Here is a 27,923-nt window from a genome sequence, read left to right as displayed (position 1 = left end):
CTGAACCTCACCATGCAGGTTGTGGCAACAGAGTAGCCTAAGGAGAGAATGGGAGGGCCTAGGGCAGTGGTCTGCAAACTCATTAGTCAACAGAGCCAAATATCAATAGTACAATGATTGAAATTTCTTTTGAGAGCCAAATTTTTTAAACTTAAACTATATAGGTAGGTACATTGTTATTAACTTAATTAGGGTACTCCTAAGGCTTAGGAAGAGCCACACTCAAGGGGCCAAAGAGCCGCATGTGACTCGTGAGCCACAGTTTGCCGACCACGGGCCTAGGGTATCAGCCATTGCTCTTCAAGGACACCCGGAACTAATGCTTCCAGCATTTGTCTTGTAACTCAGTTAGCTCTCTGCCCTCCTTCTGATACATCTCTTTTCACCTCAGCAGATTTTGTTTGGTTGTGCCACTTGCACTTAGAGTCCTGGTTAATATCCTACCCCTTCACCTCAGGGTCTGCATAACTGAGGAAGGCACCAGACTAGGCAACTGAAGCAAGTAGAGGAGATCTTCATTACCCTAGGGCCCCCACCAGACTCTCCACTTCTTCCCAGTCAAAGACACTGAGCACGACCCTCCCCACACACAGGACAAGACCCGGCCCACTTCCTGCTGTGATGTCACAGGTCCCTAAACATTCCACAGTATCCTGGAGACTCAGGTGAGGGGAGCTGAGGGGCCTTCAGGAGGAGGTCCTCCTCCTTCAGCTGAGGAAACATGGCAGCGAATAGAGGAGTGACCCTCTTTGTCCTGCTGCTGTGCTGCTGTCACAAAGCTGAGCAGCCGGTTAACACGTCTTCAGGTACAGTCGCAGTGGATCGTGTGGCAGGTAGGAAACATGCTTCTTGGGGCCTTCATCAGGCAGGTGGTGGCTTTCTGCCACAGGTCCCTCCTTCCCCATCTCCCCAAATTTACCACTTATTCCCGGGGGAACGGAGTAAGTTCAAGCGCTTTTTAAAATCTGGAACTCCATGGGAGAGTAGCATACATTATGTATGCTAACTTTTTATTATGGAAATTTGTGTGCGTGTGTGTGTGTGTGTGTGTGTGTGTGTGTGTGTGTGTGTGTGTTTAAAAGATATTTTTATTGATTTCAGGGAGGAAGGAAGAGGGAGAGAGAGATAGAAACATCAATGATGAGAGAGAATCATTGATTGGCTGCCTCCTGCACACCCCACACTGGGGATCAAGCTTGTAACCCAGGCATGTGCCCTGACCAGGAATCAAACCGTGACCTCCTGGTTCATAGGTCAATGCTCAACCACTGAGCCATGCCAGCTGGGCTATATGGGAATTTTGTACTTACCCAAAAGTAGAGAAATAGTATAAATAACCTCCATTATCCAGTTTCAATTATATACATTTTGCCATCTTTTTTTTCCACACACACACACGCACACGCACACACACATATACATTTGTTGTTACTGGTAATATTTTAGCCTCTCCAAGATGTCTTAACATTTCATGAAAATGTTTTCTTGCTAAGATAAGGGCCTTTTTCTTTTATATATCTACAATGTCTTTACTGGTAAACACTGAGAAGAGTAACAAAACATTCTATAAAGGACTGAATATGGGCTCATAACTGACCCATATTCAAATGTCTCCCATGGTCTCAGAATGTCCTTTTGCAGGTGGTTGGTTCCAATCACACCCAAGCAGCACCCATATGCCTTTGGCTTTGACCCTTTTGTCCTGACCACTTAACATATTGAGAAATGGGACAGTGGAACAGTGGATGGGGGATGGCCTTCTGGGAATATGACTCAATGGTAGAGTGGTCAGAAGGCAGCAGAAAGGGGGAACTTCCATGACCCCCCTTTCTGACCAAGAAATTACATGTTCAGACCACCTACTCCCTCTCCCCCTTCCACCTCCCACAGAGGTCACCAAAGATGGGAGCTCAAGAAAAGAGGCCTGAGAGGGTCCCCCAGCCCCAGGTCCCAAGGTTGGGTGAGCAACACAAGAGTCATCCTGAGCGGCTCTCCTGAGAGCAGGACACGTGGGTCCTGGCCCTGAGCCCAGTGGTGCATGCTCCCTCCCACCCACACGGGCCTGGGGGACAGTCCAGCCTGGCCTTGGTCTGGGTGAGAAGGCAGGGGGTCACCTGGGCCTGACAATGTCATGAAGGAAGCTAACATTTCCAGCTTTCTTTTCCTAAGGACAGTTCGTTTTGCGGCACTTACCAAGAACAGTGTCCTTTGAGGTGCTAGGGTGCTGAAGGCTCGAACAGGTGAGGGATGTGTGGTCACTCCAGGCCGTTGTCATCCCTCCAGCCAGTTCAGTCCTATTTATGCCTTTCTGGCTCCCAGTTCCACACCCAGGGATTAAGTGGACGCTCTTGCTGCAGCCCTAACCCAGCCTCTCCCCTCCCCAGATCTGGTCTCCTTGTCAGACACTGAAAGCCTTAGGTTCCCTCCAAGGTCTGCCCCAGCTTGAAAGACCAACTAGGGGAGGTTTCTAAATCGTTTTCTCAAAAGAACATTGGTTGTCTTTACTCTGCTGCTGGGATCTTTCTGCCTTGGTGGGCACTGAGGCCATTGGCCACACGGTTGGCCTAACCACGAGGAGAGGAAGGGGAGCAGAAGCCATGGGCCTCGTGATGGAGGAAGTTACAGCCTCGATTTCTTCAAATTAACCGGCTCACAGCCACAGAACTCAACAGCGAGCCCTTCCTCATGGCCAGGATGGGCGCCATGCAAATATGGAGAAAGAATAGTCAAGTCTCATGATAACATGGGTGCTGGGCCGGTTTAAAGCTGAGAGACTGTCAGTAAGAGGTGACGACAAGCAAAATCCGATAGAGCAGCGACACTTGACAATACTTTAGAAACCGTGCAGATATTACAAAACATAAATATTTTTCTGCATACGCTTACTGGCTGACTTGCACAATACTTCCATTATAATTACGGGACAGACACAAAATGAAAAGAATATTTTTAACAAAGTGCTTGCGCGATGCAGCTGTACCCATTCTTAATGACGCATTAATGTCTTCTCCAAAGAGAACTGTACTTTTGTTTGCTTCATTTACCGAAGGTCAGCACACTGGGAAGCGATTGTCATCGCAGCACAGACCTTTTTACATCGTTTTCCTGTATTGTTCTAAGCCCTCCGTGCGCAGATGAGTCAATTGGTATGCAGATTGTCCATCATTAAACCCATTTGAAAATCAGCCTTGTCATTGGTTTAGAGTTGGAACTTCAGCGTCTGCAGACGCCACTTAAATGCTCTGAGCTGCAGCAAGGGGAAGGTGGCCCTGCCTAGCCAGCCCTTGGGTGCTGTCTCCTCTCTCATCAGCCTGCCAGTGTTGGGGGTGGTGGGAACAGCATCAGGTATTAGACCCATGGGGTCAAACAGGACCTGGGTTCAACAACCTTGGTACTTGAGTTCTGGCTAGGAAATTATTCAGAGCCAAGACTCAAACTATAAGAGAACGTCTATAATAATAAAAGTGTAATATGCTAATTAGACCAGACATCCTTCCAGATGTCCTTCCTTTCAGACAAAGCCACAGCGGGCAGGGGCCGAGGGAGAGGCGGCAGAGGCCCATGATAGGAGCAGTCAGGGGCCAGGGCCAAGGCCCTTTGCACAAATTTCATGCATCAGGCCTCTAGTTTATTTAGAAAATCACAGACGTAGAAGTAGTAATTTGTAAAAGAAATAAGCTTAGGAAAGAAGTTATAGAGGCAAAGGAAGGGCCCTTGGAACTTAGAAGTGAGGAAAGTAAAGGGACACGCATGGGAGAATAGGGAGGGGGAAGGGAAAAGCTAGGGGTGCTCCCAGGAGAGAGAACACACTGGGCACTCCCTCCTAAGGGTTTTAAGGGTGGAGATTTTAGGGGCGATTCCAGGGGAAGATTTCAATACAATATTCTACAACTTTCCAGGGGTATCCTTTTAGGGTCAGGGTCTCCTCTGATTGATTGGTCATTGCCAGGGCAGGGGGTCATTATTCATGTAGCTGGTTGTGAGGTCAGCATGGTGTCACTTGTCTCCTTTTGCTGCTTTTCAGGGCCTGGAGCTGAAATACAATTGAGGCCTAGATATTATCTCTAGGGAGGAAAGCTCTGGGGTCTAAACCACATCCAGTGATATGAACGGTTGAGACCAAACCACATGAACATCTCTATGCTAAGGGAGGAAAGGTTACTCTAGGGTGAGGTCCCAAGCTACAACTGTCCATCGCTAGGTACCCAGGGCTTTCTGCCCTGGTAACCTGCTGTACCAGGCCTATCATCCTAGCTCTGCTCATGTCTGTCTACCTGCCTACTACAAAAGGATGTGCATGTCCCTTTCATTTGCTCTCCTCAGAGCACTTGTACAAGCACAGTCATCCTTGGAGCAAGGACAGTGTTTACTCTTCTAGAGGGATGGTGCCAGTGGGCACTGCAAGTGTCAGCTCAGAGCACATGGGCAAAAGTGTCATTCCATCCTCAAAGCCACCTTGCCCTCCACTTTCCAGAGGAGAACCCAGACCCAGGAACTCTGTGCAGGGTTCTGCAAAACAGAGTCTATTTAGAAAGAAGTTAGTGCAAATTCAACGAACATTGTTAAACTATTCGGGTTTTTATTACCCCAGTAGGTCCAGCTACTGAAATGTCACCCAGATCAAAATCTCAGGAGCATATGCCTGGATTAGTTGGTAAAGAGCCTCCTATTATCAAACATCTGGCCCATATTTGGATGGGCTTGGGTGATTGTCAATGTGTGTTTCCCAATAACCTGAGGCAAATTGCACAAGGTAGCAGAGATTTGGTTAGAGGCTAGAATCATATCCCCATGTCCCATAGCTTGAGTGCTTACATCTAAGAGTCAAACTCCCAAGAAAGATGTAGAATTTTAGGCCATTAGACCTAAGAAAGGCGAGGTGCTTGGACCAGCAGCGCCTGCATACCTAGGGAACTTGTTGGAAATCCCTGGTATCCAGCCCCACCTGGAAGCATGGACAGGTTGGGAATCATTGATCTCACCCAGGACTGTCAAAAAGAAATACAATGCAAGCCACAGATGTCATTTTACATTTTCTCCTGGCCATTGTTTTCCAAAAAATAAAAACAACTGATATTAATTTAATAATATTTTATTTCATGACATTTCAACATATAACCAATATAAAATTATTATTGAGATATTTTAAGTCTTTATCTCACTGAGTCATCAAAACCCAGGTGTCCTTCACACTTAAAGGACATCTCAGTTGGACTAGCCTTATTCCATGTGTTTTTGTGTGGCCAGAGCGACAAGGCCCACAGTCTGGTTCAACCAACTATTTTATATTTAAGGAAATTGAGGCTAGAGAAGTCCTCTGAGCATGGGATTCAGAGCATGGAGTCCTGACCCCCAGCTAATGTCAGGAAATTTATGCCCAATGCTGCCTGTTCATAGGATCTGGAGTAAGGATTTTGCTTCACCCAGAGTCTGAGAGATAGTCCAAGGGAAGTGTGACACTGGCATTGCTCTTGAGGCTTAGAAGTCTCAGGACACCATCAAGTATAACAACATTCACATCATAAGGGTGCACGAGGGAGAAGAATGACAGCGAGGGATTGAGTACCTATTTAAAGAAATAATGACAAAATCTTCCCTAACCTAGTGAAGAAAAGGGGCATACAAGTCTGGGACCTGCAGAGTGTTCCAAACCAGATGAACTCAAAATGGCCCACACCAAGACACATCATAATTAAAATAGCAAAGATTAAAGACAAAGAATCTTAAAAGCAATAAGAGAAAGATAGTTATCTACGAGGGACCTCCCAAAGACCGTCAGCTTATTTCTCAGCAGAAACTTTTCAGGACAGAAGGGGTTAGCATGATATATTTACAGTGATGGAAAGCAAGGACCTACAGCCAAAACTACTCTACGGGGCAAGGCTATCATTTAAAATAAAAGGAGAGACTGAGTGCTTCCCAGACAAGAAAAAGCTAAAGAAGTTCATCACCATTAAACCAGTATTACAAGAAATGTTAAAGAGACTTCTTTAAGAAGAAGTAGAGAGGAAAAGGAGCATAAATATGAATAATAGAATGGCAATCGCTATGTACCTATCAGTAATCACTTTAAATGTAAATGGGTTAAATGCTCCAATCAAAAGATGTGGGATAGCTGAATGGTATGCAAACAAGACCCCTATATACACTGTCTATAAGAGACCTACCTCAGAGCGAATGATACACACAGACTGAAAATAAAGGGATGGAAAAGGAATGAAAATGGAATGAAAAAAAAGGTGGCTTAGCAATACTTATATCAGAAAATAAAGTTTAAAACAAAGGCTATAATAATAGACAAAGAAAGACATTGCATAAGGATAAATAGATAAATATATTTAGGTGCTTCAACATAGGAGCACCTAAATATATAAAGCAAATATTGATGGGCATAAGGGAGAGATCAACAGTACTACAGTCATAGCAGGGGACTTTAACACCCCATTGACATCAATGGATAGATCTTCCAGGCAGAAAATCAATAAGAAAACAGCAGCCTTAAATTACAATTACTGGTAGGCCAGATGGATTTAATTGATATTTTTAGGGCATTTCATCCCAAAGCAATAGGATATCCTTTTTATTTTTTCAAGTTCACATGGAAAATTTTCCAGGATAGGACACAAGACGAGTCTTAATAAATTTAAGAAGATTGAAATCATATCAAGCATCCTCTCTATTATAATGGTATGAAACTAGAAATTACAGTAATAAAAATAAACAACACAAACATATGGGGGTGAAATAACATGTTACTAAACAATGGATGTGTTAACAATGAGATCAAGGAAGAAATCAAGATACCTTGAGACAAATGAAAATAAAAACACAACTATGGGACATAGCAAAAGCAGTTTAAGAGGGAAATTCATAGTAATATGGGCCTAGCTCAAGAAACAAGAAAAATCTTAAATAAACAATTTAAGCTTACACCTGAAGGAACTAGAAAAAAACAATAAACAAATCCCAAAGTGAGTAGAAGGAAAGAAATAATAAAGATCACAGTGGAAATAAATGAAACAGAGTCTAAAAAAGAACCACAATATGTAAGATCAATGAAACCAAGAGCTGGTTCTTTGAAAAGATAAACTAAATTGATATACCTTTAACCATACACCAAGAAAAAAAGAGAGAGGATCCAAATAAATATAATCAGAAATGAAAGAGAAGTGACAACTGACATCAGAGAAATTCAAAGGGTTATAAGAAAATAATATGAACAATTTTATGCCAATGAATTGGACAATCTGGAAGAAATGGATAAATTCCTAGAAATATATGATCTTTCAAGACTAAAACAAGAAGAAACAGAACATCTTGACTGACAATTTACTACCAATGAAAGCAAATTAATAATAAAAAAACTCCCAACAAACAAACGTCCTGGACCGGAAGGCTTCACAGGTGAACTTTAGCAAACACCCAACGAAGAATTAACATTTATCCTTCTCAAACTATTCCAAAAACTCAAGAGGAGGGAAGGCTCCCAAGCTCATTTTAAGAGGCCGCCATTTTCCTCACTTCAAAACCAGACAAAGACATTACAATAAAATTATAAGCCAATATCCCTGGTGAACATAAATGCAAAAAGCCTCAATAAAATATTAGCAGCCGAAACCGGTTTGGCTCGGTGGATAGAGCGTCGGCCTGCGGACTGAGAGGTCCCAGGTTCGATTCCGGTCAAGGGCATGTACCTGGGTTGCGGGCACATCCCCAGTAGGGGGTGTGCAGGAGGCAGCTGATCGATGTTTCTCTCTCATCGATGTTTCTAACTATCTCTCTCCCTTCCTCTCTGTAAAAAATCAATAAAATATATTTAAAAAAAATATTAGCAAACCAATTTCAGTAATATTTTAAAAAGATCAAGTGGACGGAGAAAAAAAAGGGAGACATATGTAATACTCTTTGTAATACTTTCAGCAAAAAAAAAAAAAAAAAAAAAAAGATCAAGTGGAGCCCAGCTGGTGTGGCTCAATGGTTGAGCATTGACCTATGAACCAGGAGGTCATGTTTCAATTCCTGGTCAGGGCACATACCCCAGTTTCGGGCTCAATCCCCAGTAGGGGCCATGCAGGAGGCATCTGATCAATGATTCTCCCTCATCATTGATGTTTCTCTCTCTTTCTCCCTCTCCCTTCCTCTTTGAAATCAGTAAAAAGATATTTTTTTAAAAAAGATCAAGTGGCATTTATTCCGGGGATGCAAGGTTAGTTAAATATCCACAAACCAATTAACATGCTACACCACATAAATAAAATGAAGGATAAAAATTGTGTGATCATATCAATAGATACAGAAAAAGTATTTGATAAAATCCAGCATTCATTTATGATTTAAAAAAAAAAAACCTCTCAGCAAAGTGGTTATAGAGGCAACATACCTCAACGTAATAAAGACCACTATTATGACACCATATATGACAAACCACTGCTAACATCATACTGAACAGGGGAAAGCTAAAAATGTGACCATTGTGTTTCAGAGAACAGGAGGACTCACACCTGCCATTTATTTATTCAGTCTCCGCCACAGTTCAGGAGCATATTTCCTACATTCACTGCTTTATTTGAACCTCATAAAAAGCCCAATGAAATACAGATCCCGCCAAAACCGGTTTGGCTCAGTGGATAGAGCGTCAGCCTGCGGACTGAAGGATCCCAGGTTCGATTCTGGTCAAGGGCATGTACCTGGGTTGCGGGCACATCCCCAGTGGGAGATGTGCAGGAGGCAGCTGATCGATGTTTCTCTCTCATCGATGTTTCTAGCTCTCTATCTCTCTCCCTTCCTCTCTGTAAAAAATCAATAAAATATATTTTAAAAAATAAGAAAAAGAAATACAGACCCCATTTTACAGAAGAGAAAACTGAAGATGGGAGAGACAACATGTCAAAGATCACATTCCAATAAGAGTAGAACCAGAATGTGGCTCAGCTCTGTTTGGCACAAAGCCCTGGATTCTTACGTTATAATCTCCTAGGAGGAGTCAGAAGGATGTAAAGGAGAAAACCATGCCGCATGATGTAGACATCAGGAACACTGTTCGCGCCTACAAGAGGACAGCTTAGGGAAAGACTCGGAAAGAACAGGATGACGACAGGATCAGAAATAATTATGATCCACTAGTGACCTGGTGCACAGATTCGTGCACATTGAAAGGAAATTAATTAGAAGGTGGCTGGCAGGGCAGGACTGGACGAGATGGGCCGGAAATGCCCTGGAGCCAACCTCCTCTGGTCCCTCCCCAGCCAGCTGCACCTGGGGCCGCACTGTGGTGGAGTGAGCAGGGTCTTTCTGGCAGGTGGGGTCCCATGGACTGGCCTGCAGGGATCGGGCCGAAACCAGCTCTCTGACATGCAAGAGGGCAAGAGGGCACTCTGCAAAGTTGCCGTCGTACAGGGTGTGGAATGCAAATGCAAGTGTGCAGTAAAGCAGATTCAGGGCAACAGTACCCTAGCAACAACATAACCCATGGCCGAAGGTGGAATTGCGCTGCCTGATAAGGAATCGGGCTCCCTGCTCTCTGGTTTCGAGGTGTGTCACCTGAGAACTGCCACTGTCAAGTCACTGCAGCTTGGCAGCTCCAGCATTGAGCATCTGCCCCCTAGTGGTCGGTGCGCATCATAGCGACCAGTGGGATGGTGAGAGGGACACTTAAAAATTAGCCTTTTATATATATAGATGTGGGGCCAGGTTTCCAGCCTCGTATCTTTGGGAGTCAATGTTTATTGTCCAAGGAATCTGGATGGTTTCAGGTTTCCAGAAATTACTTAGAAAGACAGTGGTCTCCCCACCCCAGACAAGATTCTTTAGGAAGCCAACTCCCGTGTCCATGGAGTCCCTGGCTTTCTGTTGCCAGTCACTACATCCACAGACTGCCTTGGGTCTGTTTAGAGAGCAAAAGGGTGTGGGTTCTGCATCACTGGCTTTAATGTGTCCTGTATGCTTTTCCCAAGATGAAGTTCTAGTCCAAGAGATATTGAATCCAAATAAATCATCCGGGGCGGAAACACCCAGGACAGCAACAACACCACCACGAGCATTGTTCAAGGGGGAAAAAAGCAAGTATTTGTTTTTTAACCCTATAATTACATGTGTTCCTAGGGGCCTATGGTATTAAATGCACAATCCCATCATCTTCACATTCTTAAGGCCAGCTTCTCTGAGGCAAAAGCAGATGGAGATGTGAAAGAGGCGGTTGTCCCAAACCATTTCCATAACCTGCCTGAGACTGGGGAGGTCAAAGCTAGACTGGCAGAGACAAGTTCCCTTCATTTTGAGGTGGTCTCTGGGGTGCATGTGCACAAGAGGGGCTCCATCACTGCGGGAACAGGGGGCACAGGAAAATGGGAACTTCCCATAAGCCAGCATGTGTGATGCTCACCTAAGGTTCTTAGAGAGCAGGGCAGTGACCATGACCCCATTTGATGGGATCAAACTAAGGTCTGAAAAAGGCCGTGCCCAAGGCCACACTGCTAGTAGAGAATAAATGCAAAGAACATACTTTTCCAAAAATACAGCTTCATGTTGTTCAAAATGAACATAATAAAGTAGCGCACTGAGAACTAAGATAGAATATTTGGTTGACACCTGCTAAGGAGAAAGCCGGGCACCAGAAATCTACACACAGAGCGTGAAAATGCACAAAGCAGCGGGGAAGTCCAGCTTTTTCTTGAAAGTTTGCATCCAGGCATAAATTTTAAGTCCTTGCACTAGCTCACCAACATCCGCCCAGACCCAACTGCTGGTTCAAGGCACTCAGGCGATGCCTGACTCTCTGGTTACACATTAACTTTCCAACACACATTTCCAGTGGAAACTCTATTAGCATTCCACCCTAACGTTTTAAAATAAATTATGGGCCAAAATGTTTATAAGTGTGTATCAAGAAAACATTTCCTCATTTTTTTCCATGTTCTTCTTCAAAGATACTGACACTGATGAGGATGAGCCAGTTGGTGCTGAACCGCCAGATAATGCACAATTCTCTCCTAGCAACGAGGACAAAATTCCCAATAATGGTAAATGCAACCCGGTAACTCCCTTGCCTGAGTTCAGAGCTTAGTGGGGAGCTCAGAGGGGCCCGACAGAGGCAGATGGAGACGGCTCCTTTTTGGAGGGTGAAAAGCGAGGTTGCAGAGCATGGCCGTTTCACCAGGTCAGACAGATTTTCAGTCTCTGTCGAGGCCCAGAGACCACCAGCCTCCCTCCCATCCCTGTCCAAGGATCTGACCTGGGAAAAAGTACGTCTAGAGCAGCTGGCAGGAATGTTGTCCCTGCAGGCAGGTGGATGCCAGAGGGCAAGGAAGGCTCTGTCACACTGCCCATCCCCTCCCAACGTTTCAGTTAAGTCACTGCTCCTCCCCTGGGGTGGGGGAATGGAGAATGCCCTCCCAGGTTACCCCCCCTCCTCCACCAGAAGTGGAGGAAATGCATCCCTCCAGCAGACAATTTGCTGAAATGAAAACCAGTGTCATTGTTTTCTTGTCCAAATTATCCCATATTTGCCTTGCATGTCCCTTGCATTTTGTTCCTCTGTCCTTTTAACATGCCCCGTCCTTTCTGAGCACGTCCTCACTTTCTGGCACCATGAGGTGTTCTAGGGCCTGTTGTACCATCCCTGTCTCAGTCCTGGAGTCTGGTTTCTTTTACCGAAGAGCTGCACTTAAAAGCCAAGAACTGGGTGCTGAGTAAATCCAATAGAATGGCATTGCTTCCAGGCTTTCCCAGCAGACGGAGCTGGAAACATATGAGCACACAGAGACGCACGCACAGACACAGAGGCACACACAGATGCGCGCGCACAGACACACAGGCATACACAGATGCATGCACACACAGACCACACAGATGCACACACACAGACACACAGGCATACACAGATGCATGCACACACAGACCACACAGATGCACACACAGATACATCACACTGAGTTCTCTGCCTCTCTCCTTCCCTCCTTCCTTTCTCTGAAACCACTTGCTACCTCTGATCCCACCCCAGCAGCGCAGGGTTCTCTCAGGGTAGCTTCTAGTCCTTTTTTGTTAGAAACCTGGCTTCCGTTTTCCACAATATATTTAACCATGTGCTTAGTCGTAGAGCTCAAGGATTGTTATCCCACACTCCCAAGAAAATCAGATTTACCAACAGGAGAACAGTGTTTGTGGGTAGTTTTTCATCTTTAGTCTCACAGTCTATAGTAACATACTGTTTTCCGAAGTTACCCACAGTAGTTCTTTGCTTCCTTGCCTGTTCATTGTGTGTTACTCATTCTGATAAAGTCAGGGTCATTTGTTACTGTTTCATCTCTTTTTGGTTCCCACATCCTGTTGATTTTAAATGTTGATTTATATTGGAATACATGAAGCATTACCATGGTTTTTAAAGTCATAATTATAGGAAAAAAGTATCCTATATAATAAAAGGGTAATATGCAAAATGTAATGGCGGAACATCCAGCACGACCGCTCGACCAGTCACTATGAGGTGCACTGACCACCTCTCTGTCCCTTTCCCCGGCCAGCAGGCTCCCATTGCCCGATGGCAAACGGGGAACTGGGGGTAGGTGGGGGGGGGACACGGGTGGTGCCAGGCCAAGGCCCCCGCCCCATCAGTCGCCCCACACATAGAGGACAACCCACTGGGGGGCCCAGGGCCAGTGAGCAAGTGGGAACGGCTGACCTCATTGTTCCTTCCCCTGGTCGTCAGGCTTCAATTGCCTGATGGCAAACAGGGAACTGGGGTGGGTGGTGGTGGGGGGCAGGGGCTGGCTGCGGGCAGCCTGGGAAGATGGCCCTGATCGCATGCCAGGCCTAGGGACCATACATGCACACAAATGTCATGCACTGGGCCTCTAGTATATATATATAAAATTACCACTGGCCCATCACCCAATCAATTCCATAGGTGACCTATCTCATTCATTCTGTTCTACCCTTCCTGTATTTCCTTTTGCACAGATGAGGAGATACATGCATATTCGTATACCCCTACTTTGTTACATGAGGGGTACACACCCTTCACTCTTTTGATTTAACACTGTAAACTGGAAATCACTCAATATCACCTGATAGAGATCTTCCTCTATTTTTTACAACTGCAAAGTACACCACCGTGTATATGAACCGTAGTTGGAGCCCCTATTATCGGTGTGTGATCTTTTCACGTTTTAATTTTCTGCAATGACAAATAGTGCTGCAATAACTAGTCCGGTGTAGAGCCCAGAGCTGGGAGAGAAGAGCGGTGGGAGGTGAAGTTAAATGAGAGCAGGGGCAGGTCATGACCCGTGGACCATATTGAGTACTTTGGACTCTATTCTAAAGGCAACCAGAAGTCTGCATAGGCTTTTAAACAAAGAAAAGATCAGATTAGATCAGATAAGATCAGAATTGAGCAACCTGTACCCTGCCTGTTGCACAACTGCTGAATGGGAAATAAGTGAGACCAAAGATGATCTTCCAAGTAAGTTCTATATAATAAAAGCCTAATATGCAAATAGACTGAACAGCAGAATGAGCGGTCGCTATCATGTGCACTGACTACCAGGGGCAGATGCTCAATGCTGGAGAGCACAGCGGTGGTGGTGGGAGCCTCTCCCGCCTCCACGGCAGTGCTAAGGATGTGCAACTGACGGCTTAGGCAGGGCTGAGGGATGCCCCCGTCCCCCGTCCCCCCCGCCCCCGAGTGCATGAATTTTGTGCACTGGGCCTCTAGTCATAAATAAAGCAAAAAACTAGTATAACCAATAAGTAAACTCCCAAGAGTCATGAACAGCATTTGTAAATTCCCTATTCTTAGGCATTCAGGCCATTTCAGAGAGTTGTCCCTTGGAATGCCAAATCTGCTGGTTTTCTCCATGTTGGATTGTGGTGTGCCATCTGCCTGTCCCTTAATCATCTCCCAGGAACATGCAAGCAGCATTCTAATCAATGGCCTGCACTGACTCATCTTGGCTCTTCCAAGGGTCTCTCAGCAGATTGTCTCTGCTCATTAGAGGGAATGTTACTGCATCATAACAGTAATGCTTTGCACATACCCAGCACATTGCCCAGGGGTGTCTCAAAGCATTTTGCACACAGTTAATTAAGTTAGTCTAGTAAGTGCAGGGGAGTCTCCAGCCTCTCAGTACCAAGAGGTCTGGGTGGGAGGGAGTGATGGGAGTGAAGTGCAAGGCCTACCTCCAGCTGGGCTCTGGGACACAGGGGCTCCTGGGGAGACGTGTAGGAGAGTGCGGCCTCTGTGTCAATAGGGGGAAGCACTCACATATGCAAATAAAGAAATAACCTGGGGCATATGTATTTTCTTATTGTTGGAGATGACCTCCAGGGGTAAATTCTTAGAATTGGGATAGCTGGGTCAAAAAATGAATGACTAATAGTCATAGGGTACCTAACTCCATATTTACATAACTTTCCAAAACACATTTTCTAATAAAACGTAAAAAACGATATTAACTTTCAACTTAACCTTTTATTTTATTTATTTATCTTTGTTGTTGAAAGTATTACAGATGTACCCCTATTTTTCCCCTTTGACGTCCTCCTCCCCGCTCCTGCACCCTCCCTCCCCAGGCCTTCACTGAACTACTGTCTGTGTCCATGGGTTATGCATATATGCATATAAATTCTTTAGTTACTCTTTTCCCACCTCCCCCTTCTTTAACCTTTTAAAATGAAGTATGGGCCAAAATGTTCATAAGTGTGTAATCAAGAATATGTCTCTCCTTTTCCCCCATGTTTTCCTTCAAAGAGTCCAGTGCTAATGATAGTTACCAAGTCGGTGGTCCCGAGGATCATGGTGAGTCACATCTCTCTTCCAGCAGAGAGGACAGAATTTTCAATAGTAGTAAATGCAAACTGGTGATTACTCCTGCCTGCACTCTGCAGGAAGTGGGAGAGACAGAGGACAGGAAAGTCTTCCCCCCAGCCTTCCGAATGGTGTGTTCTCATACTGCTAAACTTTCAGCAGACTTATGAGTGAAGAGTGATATTTAAGTGTTCTTTTAATCTGAAATTCTATAATTATTAGTGAGTTTGACTAACATATATTTAATGGCTTTTTATATCATGTTTGTTCATTTTTTTCATATTCGTTTTTATATAATTTTTGTGAATTTTCTGTTCATTATGTTTATTTTCCCACTAAGTTTTTGGTCTTTTATCCTCAATGTCGAGTACTTTATATGTTAAGAATACTACACCTTTGTCTGAGATATATGTGACAAATTTTTTTGGGGTTTGTTAGTTGTCTTGTAACTGTTTCTGAATTTTTCATGCAAAAAATATTTCAATATTTTTGTAGTTAAAATTATTCATCTTTAATTACCTTTAGCTTTTGAGCTGTAGTATAGTTAGTGGGCATCATTGCCTTGCTCATGATTGTGGCAGAAATGCCTCTGGTATTTACCCAATAAGTAAAATTCTGGCTGTAAGAGAGATTTATGTATATTCACATGTAAAGAAAGTATCCATAAATTCCTTTACATTTTGTCAAAGTCTTTTTCATCATCTTTGGAGATAACCTTTTTTTTAGTTCTATTAATATGATGTAGCAAGATTTTCTTTTTTTAATTTTTTGATTAATTAAATCTTTATTGTTCAGATTATTACAGTTGTTCCTCTTTTTTCCCCCCATAACTCCCCTCAACCCAGTTCCCACCCCACACTCCTCTCTCACTCCCCACCCACTGTCCTCATCCATAGGTGTACGATTTTTGTCCAGTCTCTTCCCGCATCCCCTTCACCCCTCCCCCCCCCCACAAGAATAGTCAGTCCACTCCCTTTCTATGCCCCTGATTCTATTATAATCACCAGTTCATTCTGTTCATCAGATTATTTATTCACTTGATTATTAGATTCACTTGTTGATAGATGTGTATTTGTTGTTCATAATTTGTATCTTTACCTTTTTCTTCTTCTTCCTCTTCTTAAAGAGGTTTGGTAGTGATGAACTCCTTTAGCTTTTTCTTATCTGTGAAGCTCTTTATCTGACCTTCAATTCTGAATGATAGCTTTGCTGGATAAAGTAATCTTGGTTGTACGTTCTTGGCATTCATCACTTTGAATATTTCTTGCCACTCCCTTCTGGCCTGCAAAGTTTCTGTTGAGAAATCAGCTGACAGTTGTATGGGTACTCCCTTGTAGGTAACTGACTGTCTTTCTCTTGCTGCTTTTAAGATTCTCTCTTTGTCTTTTGCTCTTGGCATTTTAATTATGATGTGTCTTGGTGTGGTCCTCTTTGGATTCCTTTTGTTTGGGGTTCTCTGCGCTTCCTGGACTTGTAAGTCTATTTCTTTCACCAGGTAGGGGAAGTTTTCTGTCATTATTTCTTCAAATAGTTTTTCAATATCTTGCTCTCTCTCTTCTTCTGGCACCCCTATAATTCGGATGTTGGTACCCTTGAAGCTGTCCCAGAGGCTCCTTACACTATCTTCGTATTTTTGGATTCTTTTTTCATTTTGCTTTTCCGGTTGGGTGTTTTTTGCTTCTTCGTATTTCAAATCGTTGACTTGATTGTTGCAATCCTCTGGTCTGCTGTTGGGAGTCTGTATAATATTCTTTATTTCAGTCAGTGTATGCTTAATTTCTAGTTGGTCCTTTATCACAACCTCGAGGGTCTCATTAGGTTTCTTGTAGGTCTCATTAAGTTTATCGCAGTTTCTAGAAAATTCTTGAAAAACCTTAAAAGTGTGGTTTTGAACTCTATATCCAGTAGTTTGTTTTCCTCCATTTCTGTCATTTGTGTCCTTTTTCTTTGTCTCCACATTTTTTATGCTTCCCTGTGTTGATAAAGTGGTTTTCTGTGTTAAGTGTCCTCTAGGTCCCAGTGGTTCAGCCTCCCCAATTACCTGAGGAGGACACTCTTGGTGCACCCCATTGTGGTCTTTGTGCACAGTCTTGTTGTAGTTAAGCCTTGATTGTTGTAGTTATCACTGGGAGGAATTGACCTCCAGGCCAATTGGCTGTGGGAATCAGCTGTGTCTGCAGTGGGAGAACTTCTGTGCTGGAGACACCCCTCCGGGACAAGACTTGCTTCATGGGGCTTTGGTGCTCACTGAGTCTGCCCCCTGAGTGTGTCCTTTATGGTTCCACGGAGCTGCAAACTGGATGGTCCCACTCTGACCTCTGGGTACACTAGCTCCTGGATCTCTAGGGAGGTGCTAATCTAGCCTCTGCCTTAGGCTATCCAGCAAAAGCTTCCCTGCAGGCCTTGGGCAGGGCAGGTCCCACGGAATCAACAGGGTGGGGCTAGCAGTTATGGTTGCTCTCAAAGGCCCTGCTTCCCAGTGTCTTGGCAATCACTGCAAGCCCCTCCAAGAGAAAGCTGCCCTCAAGTTCCAACCGATGCCAGACGGTCCTGCTTCTCCCGTATGAATCTGGAGACTTGCCCGGAACTGGAGCTCAGAGCCTGAGACTCCCTCCTGATTGAAAATGACAACTGCACCCTCAGCCACCAGCCCGCTTCGTGTGCGCCTCTGTACCTTAGTATTTTACTTCCTCACTGTGCCTCCTCTGAGTCTCGGTATGCTTTTCTCTTTCCTTCTAGTTGTAGAATTTCCACTCAGTCAGCCTTCCTGTGGTTCTGGATGATGTCCATTTTATTTTTTAGTTGTATTTTTGAATTGTTGTTCGAGGCAGCAAACTCCGGTGTTTACCTATGCCGCCATCTTGGTTTCTCTCCCAAAATTTTCTAATATTGAACCCACCTTGCGTTTCACCACTGGGTCATGTTGATTATTTTCTTAAAATGGTATTTCATTCTGCTTGTTAATACTTTATTTAGCATTGTTGCACCCAAATACACAAGTCACATTAGTCTGTAGTTTTATTGTACAATCTTTATCAGGTTGAAGTGTCAGTGTTATACCTGCTTTATAATATAGAATTAAAAGGTGGGTTTTTTTCCTTTTTGATTCTCTTAGAAATTTTCTAGAGCATTGGAACCATCTGGTCTTTTCAGATTTGTTAGAAATGCCCTGTGAGTCCATCTTATCTTGTTATTTTTCCCCTGGGGTACTTACTTACAATGTTTTATATTTTTTCCTAGGATAAGTGATTAATTTCAGCTTTCTTAATCAAATGGGGTCAATTTTAGCAATCGATATATTTCCTGAGAAAATTATCTATTTCTTATATGTTTCAAATGTATTTGCATGGAGATCTTCAAATTGTCTTGTGAATTTTAAAATGCCATTTGTTTCCATTGCTATTTCCCTCTTGTTATTTCTTATTTTTTAAACTTATGCTTTTTTTCCTCCATGATCAGTTAAACTAGTAGTTGTTCTGGTTTATAAATTTTTCCAAAATCCAGGGTTTTAACAAATTAACTCTACTACATTTCCATTCTGTACCTCTTTAATTTCTGTCTTTATCATTAATTCTTCCTTCTTTATGCTCTCTTACAGTTCACTTTGTTGCCCTCATTCTAGGTTTTAGAGCTGAGTAATTTTTCATTTTACCAATAAGTGTTTGGTGCTCTGCTCCTTTAAACATATCCCATAGATTTTTATACATAGTATTTTAATTAACACTAGAGGCCCATTGCATGAAGAGATTCGTGCAATAGGCCTTCCCTTCCCCTGGCTGCCGGGACCAGTTTTCCTCTGGCACCCAGGACCCAGGTCTTCGCTCCGGAGCCTTCAGTCTTCACGGCTCTAAATGGAGCCTTCAGTCTTCACTCCGCTGCTTTGTGCCTACTATGCAAATTAACCACCATCTTTGTTGGGTTAATTTGAATACTCTCCTGATTGGCTGGTGAGCATAGCAGAGGGATGGTCAATTTCCATGTTTGTCTATTATTAGGTAAGATTATTTTTTCAGAAATTCTATAGGTTTAGTTTGTACTTCCTTTTTATCTAAAAGTTGTCTAATAAAAATGTTTTCTAATTTCCTAGGGCATTTTCTCTTTGTTTCTATTAATAAGTTCTACTTTTATTGTACTGTGATCAGAGAATATTCTTTTTAATAGCTCTACTTTGAAATTAGCTTACATTTTCTTTTGACCTAATATAAAACCAATTATGTGAATATTCCATGAGCATTTGAGAAGATGTATTCTCTACTATCGAGATGTAAAGGGTATTTAGTGTACATTTATAATATCTATCTTATTGATTATGTTGTTTAAGTATCCTCTCTCCTTATATTTATCACCTTAATTTTTTATTGAGAACAGCGTACAAAAGTTTCCTATTATAAATATGTTTCTGTATATGTATTCTTGCATTTTCTGCAGCTTTTGCTTTATAAGTGTGATTCTTGTGTTATTTTCTGCATAGATTTTCATGATTGTTATACTTTCTTTGTGAACTCTAGCTTACTCTAGCTTTTAGTATTAAAAAGAGCAGTTCTTTGTCATGTTTAGTGCTTTAGGCTTGATTTTACTGTCTGATAAAAAGATTACTGCGGTCTGCTTTCTTATTGTTTCAATTTACTAACATATCTTTGTCTATTTCTTTACTAGGTTTCATTTTTTAAAAAGCTTTATTGTTGAAAGTATTGTGTATGTCCCCTTTTTTTCCTCATTGACCCCTTCTAGCCCACCCCTGCCTCTCTCCCCCCGACCCCAGGCCTTCACCACACTATTGCCTGTGTCCATGGGTTATGCATATATGCATACAAGTTCTTTGGTTGATCTCTTCCCATCCACCAACTCTCCCCGCCTTTAATCATTCAGCATCATTTTAAGTATACAGACTATTCTTGGATCTCGTTCCCTAAAAAGAATTGCCAAAAAAAAAATTTAATGGAGAACTTAAGCTCATTTACATTACTGATGTAACTGACATTTGCTAGAAAAATGTGAGAGTTACACATTGATAGGAGTTTATTAAAATTTCATCAAGGATTTAATGCAGGAGGACTGGAGAAGTAGGATGTAAGAAGCAATAGTGAACCCAAAAAGTCCTGTTAACTAGGGGGGTAAACCCAAAGATTTCCTGAGTAAAACAATAATAGCAAAGCAATTTCTACCTCATTGCAATTTGTTCGCCATACCATGAGTGCTGGTTTTCCCATCATTTCAAACAGGTGTTTCTGCATGCTGGCCAAATAGACTGGGCAAGTTTAAGTGTGTCTACACGGTGAGGAGTTGGAAAGTTCTCCCCTCATAGCCACCGCCACCATTTTCAGATTAGTATGATGATATTTTTCATTACACTAATATAATGTTTCCTACTTCCTAGTCAGGCATTGATTCCCTCTCCTTTTGCTCTGCAACAGTCTATTTTGGATTTGTGATGCACTTAGGATAACAGAATACCAGAGCCAGATGATCGCCCAGAACAAGTTAGTTGTCAGAGGTGAATGGAACGGCAGAGTGGCACACAAGCCCACGGACAGCTAGTGACATTGCGTTACAGGCTTATCCCTTTTAATGGAAAGAAAACTGCAACATGAAGTCTCAACCTTCCCAACGGGGGAGGGGTCACAGAAACAGAGTCCGAGCCTTGGCAAAAGTTATCCCTGGGAGCCTTATCTGCAATTCGTGCTTTTGCTTCCTCTTATTTCCTCCTCAGCCTGAGTCAGGCCTTTAATTTTTAGAAAAAGCTAAATGGATGTGTTAAGACAGCTCCCAATTTAGCTTGGTTCCTAAAAATTAAGGGAAAGATGTAAGGTGTAGCTGGTGGGACCGTGGTTTCCTGAGGGAACAGCACATTTGTGCTTGGTATCAGCGCCGACCACACTGGGTTTGCGTGTCCACTGCCACCCCCAGTAGAATGTGGCCTCCTGGGGGAAATACTGTGTCCTCCATGCCACCCAGCATTTTGTAGAGAGCAGGTGTCTGTTGACTGAATGAATGAATGGGTGAATGAATAAATGAATGAAGTGTCACAACCTTGAGATTCGTTTGAGCAAAGGACTGGCAAAGATGTTTCTATGAAAATGTGTGGCGATAATGTAGATTCATGAACATGGAGAAAAGGCTAAATTCCATAATATTCTACTAACTATACAAGCAACTCAAACACAATTTGACAGTGTTGCGCTGTTTTGCAAAAGGTGCTGGGTTCTGAGGTCCTCACCTCCAGGTGCTTAGAATTTGGTCTGGGAAATGGGCCAGGGAAATATACTAGAAAGAGATGATCATGGAGAAATTGAACTGGAAAAACAGTTGAAAATATAAGAACATGTTTTCTCCATGTCCACTGAAGGCAAATGACAAAGACATACTTTGGCAGAAACAGAGAAGAGATCAGACCAGGAAATGGCTGCAACTAGAGAGAAATCCATTCTTTTCCTGGGAAATAGGGCACCAGCTGGCTTCCCCTCAGCCTGACCTGGTTCGTTAGACACCTTTGCAAAGAAAGGAGGGGCACCTCCAAGCCAGTGGCTTTCACACTGGGATGGTTACCCGTGAGTGGGTTATCAAATCAATGTATTGGGTTGGCACCAACCTTTAAAACAGAAGAGTAAAAATAGAGTGCATGTGTTGATGGAACTTTTGTTGAGAGAGAGAGAAACTTGGTCATGATATAATGCAGTTTCCTTCCCGTCGGTGGAGAGCTAACGGATAAGCAGCTGCTGCTTCAGGTGACGCCCTCATCCCTGAAAGTCCTGAGATCTGGAGATAAGTTTGCTGCACATTGCTTGTGTGTGTAGTGGGTCTCCTCATTGTGCTGGAGCTGGAGCGGGGCCGACTTCTTGGAGGGCACACTCAGCGGTGTTCTACCTATGCAGCAGGGCTCTCTTCCTTGCCAGATGACAAGGCTCCCAGGGAACTGCTAGCTTTCAGCAAATGTAAGACCCATCACCCGCAGTGGTAACCAGTTTATCCATCTGTGTTTGTTTCCTGGGGCTGCCATAACAAAGAACCTCGGCCTGGGTGGTTTGAACAATAGGAATCAATTGTTTCTCAGTTCTGGAGGCACAAGTCTGAGATCAAGGGCAGGTTGGTTCCTTCAAGGCTGTGAGGGAGAATCTGTCCCATGTTGTCCTTGGCTTCTGAGGCTTTCCCACACACAGTCTTTGATGTTCCTTGGTTTGTAGGTGCATCATCTGATGTCTGCCCCTGTCATCATGTGGTGTTCTCCCTGTGTATATCTGTCTCTGTGTCTAAATTCCCCCTCTAATAAGGACACCAGCCATATTGGATTATGACTACCCTACTCCAGTATGATCTCATCTTAATTAGTTACATCTGCAATTACCTTATTTCCAAATTAGGTGGCATTCGGAGGTAGCGGGAGGCAGGACTTTAACGTGAACTTTAGGGTGACCCAAAACACCATTTGCCTGCAAAGATCTTCAAGCCAGCAGTGCCTGGGAAATAGTCGGGTGCTTCCCCACGGAATGTTGGCTACATTTGTTAAAACCCTCCTCCGAGGATATGTTTAGAGAGAGGAAGGGAGAGAGAGAAAGAGAGTGAGGGAGTGAGAGAAACATCAATCTGTTGCTTCCCATACACATCCCCACTGGCAATTGAACCCCAAACCTAGGTATGTGCCCTGACTGAGAATCAAATCAGCAACCTTTTACTATACAGGACAATGCTCTAACCAGCTAAGCCACCAGGCCAGGGCTTGACTGCCTTAAAAAAATAAATGAAAGTAAATATTTTGCCATTTTATTTTAATTAAGAAATAAAGTGAGGCTCAGGATAGCCTTATTTTTTCTGTGTTGTTTCTTCTTGTGGTCAGATGTGGCCCCTGACCCTCAGGCCCTGGACAGTGAGGGTGGTGCCCATGTTTTTGAGGAGACTGAAAACATGGTTCCCATGGCGGTGGTGGCGGCGGCTGCTGTCACAGGAAAGACCCACCTTGTCGGCCAGAAGGTTGTTTTTGAGTGATCAGTATCCAGAACCCACTAGAATATCAAATCTATCATTTGAGCTTGTGTCTGAAGAGGCTATGGTCTGGGAGATAAAGTGACATTTCAGACTCTTCTCACTTGTGAGCCAAGATTGATGCCTGTTCAATTTTGCCAGGTTGCCTCCATGCTGTAACACCGGAGCACTCCGTTTTCTCATTCATGGGCTGAAATCTATGAATTTTTTGCCTTGAATCTAATTGTTCTAGACAGGAAAATGTATATAGAAATTTAAGTAGCACCTTGTTGCAAGTAATAGTAGTAACAATAATAATGATAATAATGCTGTCTCAATGCACCTTTCAATGCCTTGTATTAAGAGAAACAAATCCAAGGATCTGTGACTACCCTTGGGCCACATGTGGCTGAATACCATGATGACAATGATAATAATGAACTTGTGGATAGGCCTGACACTGTCACATGCTATCTTTTATGCTATCTTCCCAACAAGTCACGAGATAGACCCTGTGTATGCCTTTTATTGAACAGGAAGTGGTTTAAGGAACAGACTGGGTTAGCAGCCCTTACCACTCAGGTCAGAAACTACCTCAAACCATCGGAAAACACATATATAATTACATATTGTTTGTATGTCTTCTCCATTCTAGAAAAGTACAGATTTTGCATACACACCAGAATCACTGAGAGAACAGCCATCTCCCAGAGGGTGACTCCTCCGAGAGAACTCAGAAACTCAGATTACAATGAGCATGGCTCCTTGTAGGAGACCCACAAAGCCCACACTCCCCAGAGGTCTGAAGCACCATAGGTAGGACCCAAGACAGGCACTGCTCAGAAAGGTGCTGTGCTGGGCCCAGACAGCAGGCACCCCATAACGTCTTCCCAAGTGAGTGGGTAAAAGTCAATGATTATAAAACTAATGTCTGTCAAGTTTCCTACCTTCTCTCAAGGAGCTATGCAAATATGCAAAGAACTGGCAGATAATATTAAGCAATCCATGAGCTAAATTGATGTGCCATTTATCTAGATAGATAGATGATAGAGATAGATGATAGAGATAGGTAGGTTGGGAGATCGATAATAGACATACAGATAGATATAGAGTTAATAGATAATAGCTATAGATATAGATACAAATATAGCTATAGATATAGATTTAATTTGGGGGGAAAGAAAGCTTATTATCTAAGTTTTTTTAAATTTTCTTGAAAAGCTATTTCTTCAAGAAAGTAATTTTGACTCTTCTTTTGGGAGGAACCAGAGTAGCCTGTGGTTGTTTTCAACTGAGCCACCAGGCCAAGGTTTGACTGCATTTTTAAAAAAGTAAAAGTAAATACAGTGGGGCCTTGACTTACGAATTTAATTCGTTCCAAGACCGAGCTCGTTAAGGAGCTCATTAAGGAGCTCGTTAACTCAAATTACTCTGTTAGCTCAAAGCAAAAAAATCAGCCGAGAGACAGCTGGTATCTCAAAAAACTCGTTAGTCAGGACACTTGTAAGTCAAGGCTCCATTGTACTTGAAAGGTAAAATACCACTGCACTATTCTACAGAGGCAACATTTCTAGCAAATTAACAGTCCAGATGGAATCCTCCCTGAGAAAGACAGGAAGGGTGGAGGGGGGTTGGGTGCCATTGGAGTTAAAGCAAGGACCAGTTCTCAGAGCTGCTCATTCCCTGGGTATCTCCAGGGAACCCTGTGGTGCAGGATCCTCCACGTGTCCTTGAAAGGGGCATTAGTCACACAGTTTCTCACAGGTCCCTAGGCTCCCACCCCAGGGTTCACTAGGGGTGAATTACTCTCTGCCTCAGATCCTGCATCTGTAAAATAGGCATAGGATTGCTGAGGGGTCCAATGGGATAATTCAAACACAACAGTTCTGGGCACATAGAGAGAGTGCCAAGGTGCTAACATCATCATTATAGTAATGGTGACTTCTATTACAGAGGAACAACTAGTCAGTATTCTTCCCAAGTATGCATGATTGATAACTCACTTACTTAATAGACATTAGTCAGCAACTACTGTGTGCCAGATAAAAGCTTCGAGGTCTGAGGGGGGAACATTAAGTTCATTCTTCCTGGTGCCTGTCCTGGAGAGGCTTGCGGTCTGGTGATTACGTCACAGATTTTAAGTGTTGCTATTTGTTTTATGTCCACTTCTACTTATATACGTGGAGGAGGATTAAGGGCAAATATAGAGGGGGAAATGGACAACCTAAGCCCGAGGATGCTCTGATTGCCAAAACAGCCAATTTCCCCTGTGTGGTTCCCAGCATATCTGAGAAGTCCTCATGGTCCATAACACCATTCCTGAAATCTTGACTTTGTCTAAACTTTAGTTTAAGACTTTGGGATTGCCCTAGCCGATTTGGCTCAGTGGATAGTGTCGGACTGTGGACCAAAGGTTTGATTTGGATCAAGGGCATGTATCTCAGTTGCAGGCTCCTCCCCTGCCCAAGCCCTGGCAAGGGCGCATGCAGGAGGCAACCAATAGATATGTTTCTCTCACATTGATGTTTCTTTCTGTCTTTCCTTCTCTCTTCCACTGTCTTTAAAAATCAATGGAAAAATATCCTCCGGTGAGGATTATAAAAAAAACAACAACTTTGGGCTCTGTTAAAAATTAAGTGTCCCATGAAGCATATGTAATTTTATGCCATAATCATTAATTTCCTATTAACATTAGCTTTAACAAAAGATTCACTCACTCAATAGTGAGTGAGCATCTCAGTGCTGATAGATAAACAAGGGGTTGTTCTATCCCAAGAACCCACAGGCCAATGAAGACCCAACCGGTTATTATTCATGTGTTCAACAAATATAAATGTGCTAAACTTAAAGGTTTTCCTTAAGTGTTCCAAGGAGTTTTGGGAAAACTAAAGGGGGTGGATCTTCTTGATACCTTTTGAGAGTAGAAGGGTAAGGAAGGAGAAGGAGCATGCGCTGCAGGGCACAGTGAAGGTCATGCCCAAAGGAGGAGTGACTCTGACTCTAAGGTGAGCCCACCTCCACCCTGACTCTGTCGGACTGGAGTCGGCCCTCGGACCAGGCACATGCAGAGTCCCTCCCAGCCCTGTGCAACCCCACACTGTTCCTCTTCCCCAGCAACAGGACCAGTCCACACAATTATTGGTAGAAAGGGCTTGACAGAAGGCAGGGCGGGAAGTCACCCACTTGTGAGCTGTGTCCAGGTCCAAGGACAGGTCCAATCACTCAGGAGCATTAGCTCCATGAGGAACTGGCGCTCACCACGAGGAACGAGGGCCCTTCCTACACCCAAGTGACACAGTAGTTTCTCGCTAGTGCACCCTCTGAGCGTAGAGAGAAAGTATGAAGGTGTACGCTTCCACCCAGGCTTGAGTACAAGCCACACGTTCTCGGTTCTGGGCTCAAGGAAGGAAAGGATGTTTTGAGGGCCTCACCTGAGGCTATGCAACCATCATGACGTTGTGCACAGGATGCTGCTTCCTCAGAAGTTTTAAGGAAAAGACTTTTGGAATTATGCCTTAATTACTTACCAAAGCTTAATCATTGTATTTATTTTTTTTCCCCACAGACAAAAAGAACTCAAAAAATGATCCCTATGAAAGTTTATCAGTTCTGGACAAAATCCTCAAAAAAATTGGAAAATTTTCAGGTAAACTGGAATAATAGATAAGTGGATCCCAGTTCTGGGATTATTATCTTACTATGAAGAGAAGTAAAACATCCACTCAAGAGATGCACATGCCTTGTGAACAGCTCTCTGAAAGAGCAGGTGACACAGTTCCTGGGTAGACCAGCTATGAGCCCCACAGGAGTTTCCTGGTGGTTGTCAATGCAGGGACACCCTGGTCTATCAAGTCCTGATTTAAGGCATCATGGGCCACATATGGGTATTTCCTCTCCTTCTCAACCTAACTGAGCAAGAGGCTGTCCCTCCTTCTCAAGAATAACTAGGGCAGGTGAAGCTGCTGTCAAACATATACATTGCGGCTGTTGCTGTCCCTTGTGACCAGACCCAAGAAGGTCCAAACCACCAGTCACACCTGCCCCTCACTGCAGGCAGCCTCCCACCTAGGGCTGAGCCTCATATCTCTGAGGGTCCCTTATCTGCTGCCCTTCCCACTGCCTTTTCTGATATGACTTCCTAACTGCTAAATTGGTCCACACATATTCGCCATGGCTTCTGTTCTTGGCCCCATACTCTCCCAGGAACTTTCCAGATCATCTCTGAGCCTTTTATCCAGGCCAGTCCTCCCCCTGTCCTCCCAGCATCTCTGAGTTAGACTTTGTAGTCACGTTGATGATTCATTATCTCCAGCATTCTACATCCCACACATCTGTCCACACAGTTTAAGACTGCCCCCAACTGGCCTCATTCCCCCACCCAGGATGACTCCTCCTCACCATCTCCTTCCAGTTCACACAGCACCAGGGATGCTTGAAGCTGGTTTCAGGCTTCCTTACTAGTAGTGTCTGTAGCTGTGGGACCTCCATGACAGACTCTGAACTGCATGCTCATGGAAATAAGTGGAACACCTCAAATTTCTCAAGGAAATCTCATTTCTCCAAACAGGAAATCTTTCCAGTAAATTGAAGAGGACAAGCAAACCTCAAAGAGCAGAGAGTGGTCAGCATGGCCATCAGCTCCGAGAGATCTCCGTAAAGAATGAAATCCTGACTGAATGAGAACGCATCCATCCACCCCATTCTTAGGAATAAAGAACATATGTATACACATATGTATGTATGGTTAACCATTTGGTAGAAGGAAAGTTCTTTTATTCATGTATTCCCAAGTAGAATTCATTTATTTAAACATTAAGCTAGAGGGTATGTGTTTCTTTTTATTTGTGTAGGCTTTTAAAACTATATATTTTTATTGATTTCAGAGAGGAATGGAGAGAGAGGGATAGAAACATCATTGATGAAAAAGAATCATTGATCAGCTGCCTCCTGAATGCCCTCTACTGGGGATCGAGCCCATAACCTGGGCATGTGCCCTTCACCAGAATTAAACCTGGGACCCTTCAATCCATAGGCTGTCATTCTGAGCCAAACCAGCTAGGGCTGTGTAGATTTTTTTTTTTTTTTTTTAAGGAAACAAGAACCAAAAAAATTTATTGAGTCTGAAAAGAAGAGCATTGAAAGCTTCATCTTTTTAAATAGGATAAGG

General features: G+C 43.5%; 1 protein-coding gene across 1 annotated transcript; it reads left to right on the top strand.

The window, feature by feature from the left end:
- Nucleotides 1–721: 721 nt before the first annotated feature.
- SPACA7 (sperm acrosome associated 7) lies at nucleotides 722–27,436 on the top strand. The gene is made up of 6 exons (XM_036300476.1): nucleotides 722–833; nucleotides 9,954–10,058; nucleotides 10,926–11,018; nucleotides 14,744–14,791; nucleotides 26,322–26,402; nucleotides 27,324–27,436. The coding sequence occupies exons 1-6, from the start codon at nucleotides 722–724 to the stop codon at nucleotides 27,434–27,436; spliced, it is 552 nt and encodes a 183-aa protein (XP_036156369.1).
- The last annotated feature ends 487 nt before the right edge of the window (nucleotides 27,437–27,923 follow it).

The sequence above is a fragment of the Myotis myotis genome, unplaced genomic scaffold (genome assembly GCF_014108235.1).
Source record: "Myotis myotis isolate mMyoMyo1 unplaced genomic scaffold, mMyoMyo1.p scaffold_m19_p_3, whole genome shotgun sequence".
Lineage (NCBI taxonomy): Eukaryota > Metazoa > Chordata > Mammalia > Chiroptera > Vespertilionidae > Myotis > Myotis myotis.
This window is presented reverse-complemented; position numbering and strand designations above follow the sequence as displayed.